Source organism: Trachurus japonicus, chromosome 24 (genome assembly GCF_045865225.1).
Source record: "Trachurus japonicus isolate A0001 chromosome 24, Traja_1.0".
Lineage (NCBI taxonomy): Eukaryota > Metazoa > Chordata > Actinopteri > Carangiformes > Carangidae > Trachurus > Trachurus japonicus.
Genome location: NC_140930.1, coordinates 13680588 through 13694119, shown reverse-complemented (window position 1 = coordinate 13694119; position 13532 = coordinate 13680588). Strand labels below are relative to the sequence as shown.

At 45.5% G+C, this 13532-nt stretch overlaps 1 protein-coding gene across 9 annotated transcripts in view; it reads right to left on the bottom strand.

Annotated features, from left to right (window-relative positions):
• gphnb (gephyrin b) overlaps positions 1–10263 on the bottom strand; it is a 103633-nt gene extending 93370 nt beyond the window's left edge. For all 9 annotated transcript variants that reach the window (XM_085770417.1, XM_085770418.1, XM_085770420.1 and 6 more), the window contains exon 1: positions 10056–10263. In XM_085770417.1, coding sequence (XP_085626543.1) covers positions 10056–10119 — 64 coding nt within the window. In that variant the 5' untranslated portion in view covers positions 10120–10263. The remainder of the gene's footprint in view (positions 1–10055) is intronic.
• Positions 10264–13532: the final 3269 nt, after the last annotated feature.

The window sequence follows — 13532 nt, the reverse complement described above, 5'->3', positions numbered from 1 at the left end:
CTTTTCCAGCGAAACCTAATCAATAACTGCCAAATTCCCACGAACCATGAAGACTTGTTTAGACAGGAGGCGTTTCCACGCTGCTTTTCTTGTTTTGCGTCTGACGGAACAGACACATCTTGTTGACATGGACTGAACAATTTTACTCCAAACAAACTAATGGAGGTGACTTTTACAGACAGCATAGGTGTAAAATAAAATAAAAAACCTTCCTAAATATAGCTGCCTAAACTAAACATTAACATTATTTGCATGGGGGGGGGAAATACAGGAACACCTCATTTTGCAGCAGCTACATCCACACTCACACGTATTTGACTTCCTCAAAAAGCAGTTGCGCGTATAAATCATATATAAAGGAGTTGGATGTAACTACCTCTCCACCCATTAACAGCTTAGCTAGAAGGGGTTACAACTCATTTCAGAGCAGTCTTTCCTGTTTATCAACGATACAAAAATAGAAAACAATAGCTTGGAGCTCTGCATGTCCAATGCCTGTTTTTCTGTCAAAACAAGATAAGTGCTGACACTAAAAAGCAGCAGCATTTCTCTTGCTCTTTTGCTTACTCCCAAAAAAATATTGAGCGCAATCTTCCTCTACTTCTGTTTTTTTTTTCTTCTTCTTCCTCTTCTTCTTTTTTTGGCTATGGTAGCCTCCTGTGATTATCACCTCAAATGAATGACAGACTGTAACACTGCTTCGGGCCAGGAGGGAGTGGGAACCGACCAACTCTCCTACACCTACGCATCCAGTCTGGGAATAGCTTTCCAGGCAGGCAGCCCCCCCCCCCCCGCCCCGGTGGAGCTCTTCTCTGGAGAGTTGACAAGAGCGTATACGAGAGCGGAGGAGACTCTGCTCCTTGTCCGCCAAATACCGTCTGCCTCTTGTTCTAACTCGCATCCCAATTAAAGACTATTTACAGTCAGGGAGGATTATTTCCATGGGCTATAAAAGCAGAGAGAGAAAGAGAGAGTAAAAGAGAGTGAGGGGTGTGTGCAAAAGGGGGAGAAGAGTCACCCCCCCCCTCCCACTCCGACACACTCTCCACTCCCCACTACTCGATGCTGAAAATAATTCCTTTGCAGTGAAGACTTAATTCTCATTCCGCGTCCGTGTCCCTGATCCCATATTGTCTATTCTGGTCATATGGTCTGCCTGCCTTACTGCTGTCCACTGTGACAGCTGGCTCTGTGTGTGTGTGTGTGTGTGTGATGCAGAGAGAGAGAGAGACCGACCGGCCGACCGAGTGAGAGAGACGAGCCAGCCTGTGTGTTTTAACCGGTACAGTGTGAGCCAGCCCCACCCATACAAAAGATAAATCCTTGTCTGACCACATGCGAACAAAGAGCTCAGATATTTCGAGAGTCTAAACAACGATGCAAACACAAACCGTCCAGGTTTTTTTTTTTTTTGGGTGAGTGTTCTCTCACAACGCCACCATGTTCACTTTTCGACCCTCGGGATTGCAATATTATTAACATTCACAATTTAACAGCCTGTTAAAAGCCAACATTATCAATATTGAAGCAGGCAAAGAAACCATAAAAGTCTGCAAAGGTACAAAAAAAAATCTATTAGATTTGGCCGAGAGATGCTAGAAAAATTGGAATTGGATCAGCAGTAAGTTACAGGAACAAGTGTGTACCGATTTTTTTTTTTTTTTTCTTATTTGGGACTTCTTTTCCAAACATATCCCTCTCAAACAAGCATATTGTTGAACAGATGCCCACATATCGTTGCAAGGGAACACCCCAGTAGCAGCTTAGAGATGATTCAACCATAGACAGGCACAGAGAGTCGGGTCAAAGCAGGAAAAAGGAGGAATAAAATCATGCTAGTGGGTAGACACACGCCTGGGGGCTCTCTGATTCCCATCCAAACCACGTATCTTTATATCACCAGTGAACCGAATGTTAACATCTATTTTGTGTTTTTTGTTATCCAGTCATGATGTCAGCTGTGTCAGGATATTACGTTTGGCTGTCTCAGCGTCAGCAGAGTGGAAAATGTGCAGGAATAATAGCGTTGTGATGCTAATGGGAACTCAGACAGACTGGTGGCCATCGGGGAGTTGGCTATGACTTCACAAATATGCAGGTGGGATTGGATCTTTGAGCGAGGAACTCCTGTCTGATCTCTCAATCTGTGTTGTTTCCCCGATCAGATCGCTCAGCGAAAACATCGTCAGAATAAACATCCGTCTGATGTCCATGTTGTTGTGTCTGCTGTGGAGTTCCAGCCTATGTCTGTCCTCCTTATAGAAATCTGGCCAAGAGCAGACAACGTGATGTTACAAACACAGTTGTCATCATTTCAGCTGCACACTCACTGGCCACTTTATTACAGTAGGAACACTTTGGTAACACCAGGTTCCACCTCTTTTGCTTTCTTGGTAGAATAAATTCAATAAGGTGCTGGAAACATTCCTCAAAAGTTTTGATCCATAAGGACACGACAGTATCATCCACATTTTTCCAGTTTTAACATCCATGATACAAATCTCCTGAATCACCACATCTCAAAGGTCAAAGCTCCATTGGATTGAGATATGGTGACGATACAGACCAATCAGACTGACAACAGACTGATCAAAAGACCAGTTTGGGATGATCTGAGGTTTGACATACTGTAATATGTTATCCTGCTGGAAGTGGCCATCAGAAGACGGTGCACTCACCATGAGTGTGTCATATAGGGATGGACATTGTCAGCAAAAACACTCAGGTTGGCTGTGGCCTTTAAACAATGCTCAGTTGGTGTCATGTTTTCTGACCTGACCATCTGAATGTTGCAGCAGAAATTGAAACTCATCAGACCTCAATCCTAAGAGTAGCTACCTAGATGCATCAAGGTTTGGCGTGCTGTGCGTTCAGAGATGTTCCTCTGCAGACCTCGGTTGTAACGACTGGTAATTTGAATTTTTGTTGCCTTTCCATCAGCTCAAACCAGTTTGACACCAACAACCATGCCACATTCAAGGTCACTTATGATCTGATGCTCGGTTTGAACGTCTTGACCATGTCTGCATGCCTAAATGCAGGGAGTCGCTGCCATGTGATTGGCCTATTGAAGCTGAACAGGTTCGCCCAGTACAGTTGCTGGTGTGTGTGTGTACATGATGTTGAGTGCAATTAACTCAATCAGTGTGTTAAAATAATAATAATTTCTCATGAGTTCAAAACATGAACTTCAATAACTGATTTCACTTTATTATTTGATCTGATTGACTGAATTCGGTTTAAGTTAAATCCAGTTAACAATAATGGTCAATATTCCCACATGATCCCTCACTGGCTTCCCTCCAGCAAGTAGTGTTTGTGGCAATGCAGAGCCAAGCTGGAGGTAACAACACTGAGAAATGTTTCTGTCATATAGAAAACTAATTTTGGTGTCACTGGCAACAATAATACAAACAGAATACAATTTCTTGCTTCAGCAAAGGCCTAAATAGACCAGAATGCAATGCAGCCATCGGACATGTTGCACTTTGCGCTGCAGCATGATATTTATTTCTTATTGAATGGAGCTCAACTTCTGCTGCCAGCAGCGCTACTAAAATGTTAAAACCCCAAGCTAAAAACACATTCAGTGAATACTAGCAGAACAAAGGCATTCTGGGAAATGTAGTAGTGGTTTATCATGAGGCAGAATAGGGGAAAATAAACCGATAAATTACACTACGATCACAAAATATCGTCCTCAACATGAAATGGCATCATCAGTGAGAGTCTATATAATCTATTCCTTTCATTGTAAAACACTGGTCTTGCAGTGTGGACGTAGATTGAGTCACACAGACAGAGAGGCTGACAGGACATTGCTCCATAACCTGGCAGCCACCATCATGGCGTTAGGACAGACAAAATGCCAGCGTCTCCTAGTCGTGGTGAAGGTGGCGGTGCTCTGGCACGCCACCCCGCCTCTCGCTGACTTGACTCCTGTTTCTCTAGTGAGCCTCTTTAGCGCCTGAGCTGTGAAGGTGAGCTTGGGACCAACTCCAGAGATTAAATCATGTGGAAAAGCAGATTAAATAGTTATTATCCTATCTGCAGCCAGACCAGCGCAAACATGAGCAAGCACGCACACATGTCCGAAAAAACCCACGTGCAGAAACACACGCGTGAACACACGGGGAGGATAAACCATTTTGAACACATCTCCAAGTTTCGACGCCGTTCTCCAACCAAAAACCTTTTCCTCCGACTGCTTTCTAGGACGAACCTTCATGTTTTTAACCACACCAATGGACCACGGACCACATATGGCTAAGAAATGGACCGCCATGACGACGCCAAAAGAAAAAGCTTCCACCCATTCTGTATAGGGACTCACAGAATTAGTTCTACTTAACAGAGGGACTGAGAGACCGAACTAAATGTGGTTGTTTTGGGAAGCCTGTCTGCTGCCGATTCGTGTCTTTCTGATAGACATGTAAGTTTGGAGAGCCGCCCACACATCCCTGAGCCTCTCTCAGTTGTAACAACCACGGGAGATAGAAAAAGAGCTAAAAAAAAAACAAAACGGGGGGGGGGAGGGAAAGTGTGTGCTGTCTGTCGCAGAGTGAAGCTTTCCTGCCCGAGCTCCTCATTGGGAGCTCTGTGCCGAGAGTGTGGTGTGTGTGTGTTGTCCACGTCTCTTTGAGGAAGGGCTGGAGTTAACCCACACACCACTCTCAGCAGCCAGCATCAATGGAGCTTTCTATGGGCTGTGAATCAAGCAAGCAGCACACATCCAAGAGCATCCGTGGCCCATGCATGGAGCGCTGGCTGCCGCGTGTAATAATACCGTATGGTCCCACACATACACACTGGCTTTATACAGATTAAAAGCCACTGAATGCATTTTGCAGGGCTCTCTATGATCATGGGAGGTATACATACAGTAGCTATATTTGGGGCTGGGGGGGGTGGGGGGTTTGCTAAGCTGTGTTTGCCAGCCAGAGCTCAGTATTTGTGCAGAAAGACAAAGAGCAGAGCAGAGTCACATGCAGATGCACATACCGCACATGCAATAGGCTCACACATTTAACACACTCCCCAATGTGTATTCATATGTTCACAATTACTTCCTGTGTGTGATGTCGTCTGGCACAGTCATCACACGCTATCCTCGAAAAATCTAGCTTTAAAAAAATCCATGGAGAGTCTTTTCAGTCACATTTTAAAAGGTGCATTGCGTAGGAATTACTCCCATCTAGCATTGTGGTTGTATATCGTAAGCAACTCAATCGTATTTTTCATGCTGCATTCACGTGAAATTGGGCAGACGAAAAACATACTTTTGAACAAAATAATCGATTTTCATGAATAAATAACAGGAGAAGTTACACAATGTCCCTTTAAAGACAACACAAGTGTTAATGTAAAGTCATATACCAAGCTGGGCTAGCATGATCTCTACAACAAACTCAATGAACGTGACTGAAAATGCAGTTTATATTTGGTGGTGATAACAAACCTGAGGCCACAATCCACCATCACCTTAATCCACGTCTGTATTCCTGCACACACACACACACACACACACAAACAGACGCAAGCACAGACACACATCAAGCCAGGCAGGCACGCCATGTTTAGCTAAAATAAGTGAGTGTGTAGCCGAGTGCCCAGCGCCTGAGGCGGACCCGGGGAGAGAGACATGGGACAATTAAAACCCATGCTAAACAGGGAGAAGCACTGACAGCTAGAAAACTGGGCACTGAGCACTCATGCATCAAAATACACACAAACACTCACATGCACACACACACGCAGGTAGCTGGAAAACACACACAAACACAAACACACATCACAATAGGCTGAGCACAGCGTGAGAAGCTTTCATCCACTCCTAACAAAGCTCACATTTTCAGTGTGACATCCCTGACTAGTGACAGTATGTTCACCCCAATTATCCTGTTTCAAGTCTCCTACCTCACTCTCTCCTGCAAATAACCCCCCCCCCCCCCCCCCCCCTCCCACCTCTTAATTCACACATTCCTCACATACAGTGGCATCATGCAAAAGTTTGGGCACCCCTGGTCAAGATTCCTGTTAATGTGAACAGTTCAGCAAGTGGAAGACGAAATGACCTCCAAAAGGCATAAAGTTACAGATGACACATTCCCTTTACATTTTAAACTATTATTAAAAGTTTCATTTTCATCTTTTACATTTTCAAAATGACAGAAAAGGAAAAGGGCCAACAGCAAAGGTTAGGGCTCTCTGCATAGTTAGTACCTGGAGTTCCAGGGGGGGGTCCGGCTGGCAGCGGATTTTCATATAATGGCGGCAGATAGAGTTCACTTTTGAATCGTCCAAAACACACACTATGAAACATCCAGATACCTCCATACGGCTCGTGTCCTGAAGCCGCCACATGAAAAAGTTGTTCGGAAAAAATTTATTTGATCTCTGTTTTTAGCCTTGTTGTAGTAGTAGCTCCCAGTGGCTGCGTGAGATTTGCTGTGAGATGTTCTTCCATGTTTACATCACACATCCAGTGGTTTACAACGACAGACGAACATCTTGCAGCAAATCTCGCGCATGCGCATAAACACCAACAGAGCCACTGGGAGCTACTGCTACAACAAGGAGATCAAATTAATTTTTTCCAAACAACTTTTTCATGTCACGGCTTCAGGACACTTGGGTCAGTACGGACGAGCAGTATGGAGGTATTTGGATGTTTCATAGTGTTTTGGACGATTCAAAAGTGAACTCTATCCGCCGCCATTATATGAAAATCTGTTGCCAGCCGGACCCCCCCTGGAATTACAAAAACGTTTTGATGACTCTGAAAGTTCTCCCAACCCTTCCTTGGCATGACGGTGAGTAGAAACGGTGAATTATCGATTCTGGGTGAAGTATCGATTCTGGGTGAAGTATCCCTTTAACTGTTCACATCAACAGAAATTTTGACCACGTTTGGACACACCAACCTCCCGTCCCCTGCACCGTGTGTGTCCAGGGTCTAAACAGAGCCGTCCCCTGGGCTCTGTCACCTGTCTGCAGGGATGTGGGGCTAAGTGATGGAGAGAGGGTGAGCCAAGGTCTCATCTGCTCCCTATTGACTGGATGCAAGGGAGTGGACGGATGACCTTTGACCCTGGCAGGGGAGGGAGATTGAGCACTGCTTCAGACTCCATTAGCATTCTGCTCACACAGGCAACACACACACACACATACACACACACACACATACCACAGCAGACGAACAGCTCCAACGCTGTGGATGGTACAAGACTGAGGTGTGGCGACAAGGTTCTGCGTTGTGAGAAAGATCCAGTCAACCTGAATATTTGGGAGCTTCTCTTCCTCTCGGCGGCTCGGCGACTCGGCAGGGGAGATTTTGCTGTCAAAATACATCATATCACGATCCCCCCTCTCCCCTCAATCCCCTCTCTAATGAGGGAATCACACAGCACATCTTCGTCGCCATGAGTAATCCCAGCCGTTATTAGATTCTTAAAAGGCTAAAGGTCATGTAAAACATGGCAACTTTAATGCCCTTCCTCCTCCTGATGCTTTTGTTTCCCCTCCTCCCTATTCCATATACACACACATAAATACATCAAAAAGACAAATAAGCCTGTCGCTTGTGTCTCTGCGCGTCTTCAACGTCGGCATATGTATGCGCGGATTGTCAACACTGCACAGCGAGATCAAACTGGCAATCTGTCACTTTGCTGGGGATACAGTTGGGGATTCAAGTGACTGATGATGATACATGGAGAAATTAACCCGCTCTGATGACGGCGTGGGCACCGACGTGGTGTTAAAAAACTAGAAGGAAGTGAGGTGTCTTTTCTGACCTTCCCCTGCTCAGTATTTAACAAACAACCGCCTACATAAACAAAAAAAACACACCAAATCCTCCTCAGTTTGTCTTCACACTCTGATGACACCCTTCCCCCCTAAAAAAAAAAATGGTCATGGAGATGGAAGAGAAAAGTGAGTAGAGGGGTTAATCCTCCTTTACATGCCTGGGTGTATCTATCTGATGCAGTATTTACCGTGGTAGGGTCAGTACCGCACTGATTTGTGAGTGACGCTGGATTTCAGCACCACGGACAGCGCTCTGGAGGAGAGAGGAGAGGAGAGGAGAGGAGGAGGAGGGATGGAGAAGGAGACGACGGGTGGTTGTGGTGTTGGTGTTGGTGTTTGTAATTGGTGGTGGGGGTTTCCCTGGCAGATTTTGGGAGAGAAAGAGAGACAGAGAGAGAGAGAGAGGGTCTACACAGTCATTCCTCCACCGCTACACATCGGCTACCACCTCCTCCTCCTCCTCCTCCTCCGAGCCGGATTTCCATATGGAGGAATACCGTATGTGTGTGTGTGTGTGTGAGATCACGGCTTTCATGAAATATTGATCGACCCAGCCTCACACAGGATGGACAGAGAGGGGAGAGAGGGAGGGAAAGGAGTTGAGGAGGAGAGAGGGAGGGAGAGAGCTGGGTGAGGAAAGGAAAGAATGAAGGGAGGGAGGGAGGGAGAGGAGTGATGGGTGGTGTTGGGAGGAGGAGGGGAGGGGGGTATTCCTCTGGACATGCATCCACCCCATCACCAACAACCAATACCCCCCCCCCCACACACACACACACCCCCACCCCCCTCCAATCACCACCCTGCTTCCAACATCCTCCAAAAAAAAAAAACAGCCTGTTTCATTTACTTTCCGGTTATGACAGCAACCACCGCTGGATTCGCCTGGCGTGATGGTTGACGATCAGAAACATGACAAAGCAATAGGCAACACACACACACACACACACACACACACGCACACACACACGCATGATATATATAAATATATATATAGAAAGAGAGAGACGGGGGAGAAAAAAATGAAGGCCGGCGGCGACCAGATCTAACACCATCCGCCGCCTCAAAGCCGCACACATCGGCTGCGAGCACATCACGTTCCCCGGTCGCTGCCGTCGCTGCCTGAGTGAAGAGACGCGCCGTCATCGCGCTGCATTTAGAGGAATGTCAGTATAGGCTATAGGATTTACCCGAGCCCCGCCACAGCAAGCCGGAGCCCGCGATCATGTGTCATGTTTGAGATAAATAAATAAATAAATAATACTAAAATAAATAAATAAATAAAAACTCCTCTGTCCGCACTGTCATTCACAAAATAAGCCACATCCGATACGCATTTTCACTCCTTTTTTCCCCCCCTCCACATAATCCAAGTGCTCTTAATAGGCCGAGGATGCGCTCATCATCATCATCACCACCACCACCACCACCATCATCATCATCATCATCACCACCACCATCATCACCACCATCCACATCCACCTTCAGCTGAAACTGTCGTGAGCAACACTTCAAAAAAAAATCCCCAAAAAAATCGCTGTGGTCAGCTGGGTGTCAATAATGAGATCTTTAAGCCTGGGCATGTTTAGCAGCGACACAACACACGATCAGCTGTAATTTTCAGCTCTGACACGCAGATCGGGACATGAATTATTCAATACACATAAACTGAGCTCTTCTTTTTTTCTTCTTCTTCTCCACAGCAGCAGTAGCAGCAGCAGCAGCAGCGAGATACAGAGAGAGAGAGAGAAGGAGAAAAAAAAAAAAACGGGCTCGGCAAGAAATAGAAATCTAGGCTACATGAGCGGACAAAAAAATCCCCCAATGCAGAGACCCGCACATTTACCGCTTTGCACCGCATAAGCGCTGGATGTAATGGAAGCATGTACATGTATGCACAGCAGAAAGACAGACAGGGAGCGAGAGAGATGGAGAGAGAGAGAGAGGAGGGTATAGGCTATAGGGATGAAAAGGAAATGAAAGGAGAAAGAGTGATGGTTTCAAATCAAGAGGCTGCAAAAAGAGACCGAGGATCATCATCATCATCCCCGCTGCTGCTGCTGCTGCTGCTGCTGCCACGCAAAATCCAGCCGACATGTATGAAGACCCGGGCGGACAGCCGGCGGAAATGAATACATGGAAATGAGAGCGATAGGTAACGATGAAAAAAGAAGGTGAACGGTGGAAGAATCGCGTTGCGGATTTTTCTTTTTTCTTTTTTCTTTTTTTGTTTAGTTTTTTTTTTTTACCTGTCAAGACTCCGACCCGGATTTGGTGGTCGTGGTTCGTTAAAATCATCCCGTCTGACGCCATGTTCAGCAGCGCTGTCGCCCGCACCGAGAACTCACGGCAGGGCCCAGAGCCGATCGCATCGAACTTAGCGGGGAGAGGGAGGGGAGGAGGAGGAGGAGGAGGAGGAGGACGAGGAGGAGGAAGAAGAGGAAGAGATGGAGGAGGGCTGGGATACACAGAAAAAGAGAGAGGGAGAGAGCAGAGAGAGAGAGAGTGAAAGAGTGAAAGAGAGAGAGAGAGAGAGAGGGGAGAAAAAATAAATAAAGAAATAAATAAAACAGCCAGACGAGACGAGTAGAGAGCCGAGCGATCATCGGGACACCTCCAGATAAGCGGGCAGGATGCGGGGGCCGTTTAAACCGCACACATCACTCAGCTGGCCGCCTGCCACGGTAGTAGTGTGGATCCCAGATTAATTCTTATGGAGACCACTATTGATTTCCTGTGAAGGCTTTTAGGGGAGACAGACTAGCAGCAGTCCGCCTGCAGATGCCACTCACTTCTCACATGTCATTCATCTGATGCCATTTTTTTTTATGAAGCTGAATTTATATATAGGCTATTTATTTATTTATTTTATTTTTTAGATCTTCCTCAAAATTGACCCCTTGTACTATATAACTTCTCCAATCTGAAAAAGCATCACCTTAGGGACCCCCCTCCCCTCCCTCCCTCCCCCTTTCCCCAATGATATGTCCTCTCCCCAAGCCCACTAACCCACCCACTGATTTCTCCTTGATGAGATGCACCCCATGCTTTCTGCGATTAAAGGGACCCCCTCTAAGAGCCAGCGACAGCAGCACCCCAGAGATGTGTCGGCTGCGTCTCAATGCAGAGGCTTAAGAGAAGATCACAGTCTGACCTGTAAAAAAAAAAGAAAGAAAGAAAGAAAAAAAAATGCAACTACATCCCCAGGCAAAAAAAAAAAGAAAGAAAAAAAAGCACAGCAGCTATTTATAGACTGACTGCACACTTCCATGGTGTATAATTTCTCTTGTTTATTCTCATGGAAAAAAAAAAAAACATGCCCATCCTCCAGCTTCTGTTGGGAATCTATCAATATGCATAATTCACTAACACACGTACATGAGTAAGCCAGTAACTGTGGCAAAGAAATGGGGCAAACTCTTCCAGCTCGACTGGCTCGCTTCAAACAGCGTCGCCGTGCCCGTGTCCAACGACCTAACCAAAAGAGCTGACACCGTTTCCACACTTTATTTAGTAGCCAATTCCCTCTTCCTTTGTGTTACAATTAGCAACAAGAGGTGTGTGTGTCTGCCAAGGACATGAAATAGACCTTCAAGGCTCGTCTGATGTCTCTGACACACTGGGTCTTATTTTCTCATCGACTGTCTCTGTCGTACTCCAACACGACGTTTCATCTCATCGAGAATTTGTGGCTGAAAATTTAGATGCAGATTTTTTTATACTGAGGGCAATTTTGACCTGTTTCAACTCTGAATGGTTATGTTTTTGTGTTACTGCAGTCGGCTACATCCCATACCTTTACATGCGTGCATGCACAGTCAAAATGAATATTTCAAACGCAACTTTATTGATCTTTGCAGACTGACGTGTGTCTGGTGGTCATGTAACACTGTGCAGCATCTCTAGGTGAAACGACATTAGTTAGCTTTAGGGGTGATGCTACTTTGTTTAGACTCTCTTTATATTAGCTTAGCCTAGCTTTACAATACGGCAGTTATGGGTGGCATGGACGTTTTTGTCTACAACTCACTTTATACTCTCCACATCTCCATGTATATGAGCATCAGTGTGTCACATGAGCCGGAAAACAAACATTTGATTTTAAAGAGGCGTCACTACGTGCATGTGATTTCTTTTGTGCATGCAGGGAATACGTTTACAATGATCTCCTGAACACATAGGAAAGACAAAGTAGGGTATAAATAAAATCAATTACATGTCCACAGATGAGAAGGAGAGCAATATAAGTTAGGCCAGAGTCATCAGAAAAACATGATTAAAGGGATAGTTAAACATTTTGGCAAATTCGCCCATTGCCATAATCCATATAGTCATAGGCATAGGTTAAATACCTTTAATTGGCAGTGTTGGTGCATGTTGTTTTGAGATCCACAGGGCAGAGACACAAGCCGCTCAGGATACAGTAGTCCCCTGTCCATCATCAAACTCATAAAATACACAATCCAACAACTCCAAAACGCACTTGTCGACAAGTTGTGACCTGCACATTCAACACGCTATGAAATAATGATGTATAATGCAAAGCAAATACTCGGAACTACTTTTTAAATCCCTCCGCCCAGCAGCTGTGTCTGGAAAGTAGTTCCGGCTACACAACTCCGTCTCGTAATGTCACATGATTATTTGATAGCGTGGTGAATGTGAACCGTGGATCTCAAAACAACATGCACCGACAATTAAAGGTAATTAACCTACCCTCATGACTAGAGGGATTATGGCAATGGGCAATTTTGCCAAAATGTTTAACTATCTTCTATCTATCTCCTTCAAATGTATTTTTTGAAATGTTCCAGTGTTTAAAGAGGAACTATGCAAGTCTGGATGCTTTTCCGCTGTTTTGCTAACCCTGCATCCGGCCATGTGCATTTGTTTTTAATGAAGACGGCGAAAAAAGCAATCCATGGAGCGGTGGATAACATTATATAACATATACGACGTTACAACGTGAATATTTATGTAGTCATAACTGTCATAAACAAGAGATTACGGGTAACGGAGCGCGTTTGTCTCGTGGTGCCACAAAGACGAGAGATGGGACACCAGGGGGATGGCCAAGTACTACACTGATGCTGCAAGGTTGGTTTTCAGCCATGAGACGGCAGGTGTAAGACAGAGACCTTCCATTCTCACTCATAACAAGTTACAAGTCATTTATTTAACCATCCCAATTAGTCCGACGCTTTTAGCGATGGGAAAAATCCTGCATAGTTCCTCTTTAAAGCACACCTCAGACACTGGAGGTGGTTTGGGTGTTATCAGACCTGTAACCACACCCCAGAAGTGACGTCATGGAGCATGAACGGATACGGCTCCAGGGTGAGGCCAGAGGTCAAGGAAAATGAAACAGCCCGTTTCAAAAGGTCAAAAGTTCAACTAGATAATTAGTAGAAAACATGTAGACTGTTGCTATACGGTGACCCAGTCTCGTCTAGTCCGCCGAGAGGAACTCATTTGCTGATCTACAACATGTTGGGTGTGGGGGTGGTGGTGGGGGTCTTGCTCCATGGCATCATGACAACATCCACATCTGTCAGCCTGTCAATGATGGAGCGAGCCCAGCGCTAAACAGGCCCTGCTAATGGTAAGAACCAGCATGCACAGAGGCGCTGTATGCCTCTTTATAGGGAGCACACACATTTATATAAACACAGTCCATGGTCCAGAGCTTTTCTGGACGCCTGAAATTCCCTTGTTGGTGAAGAGAG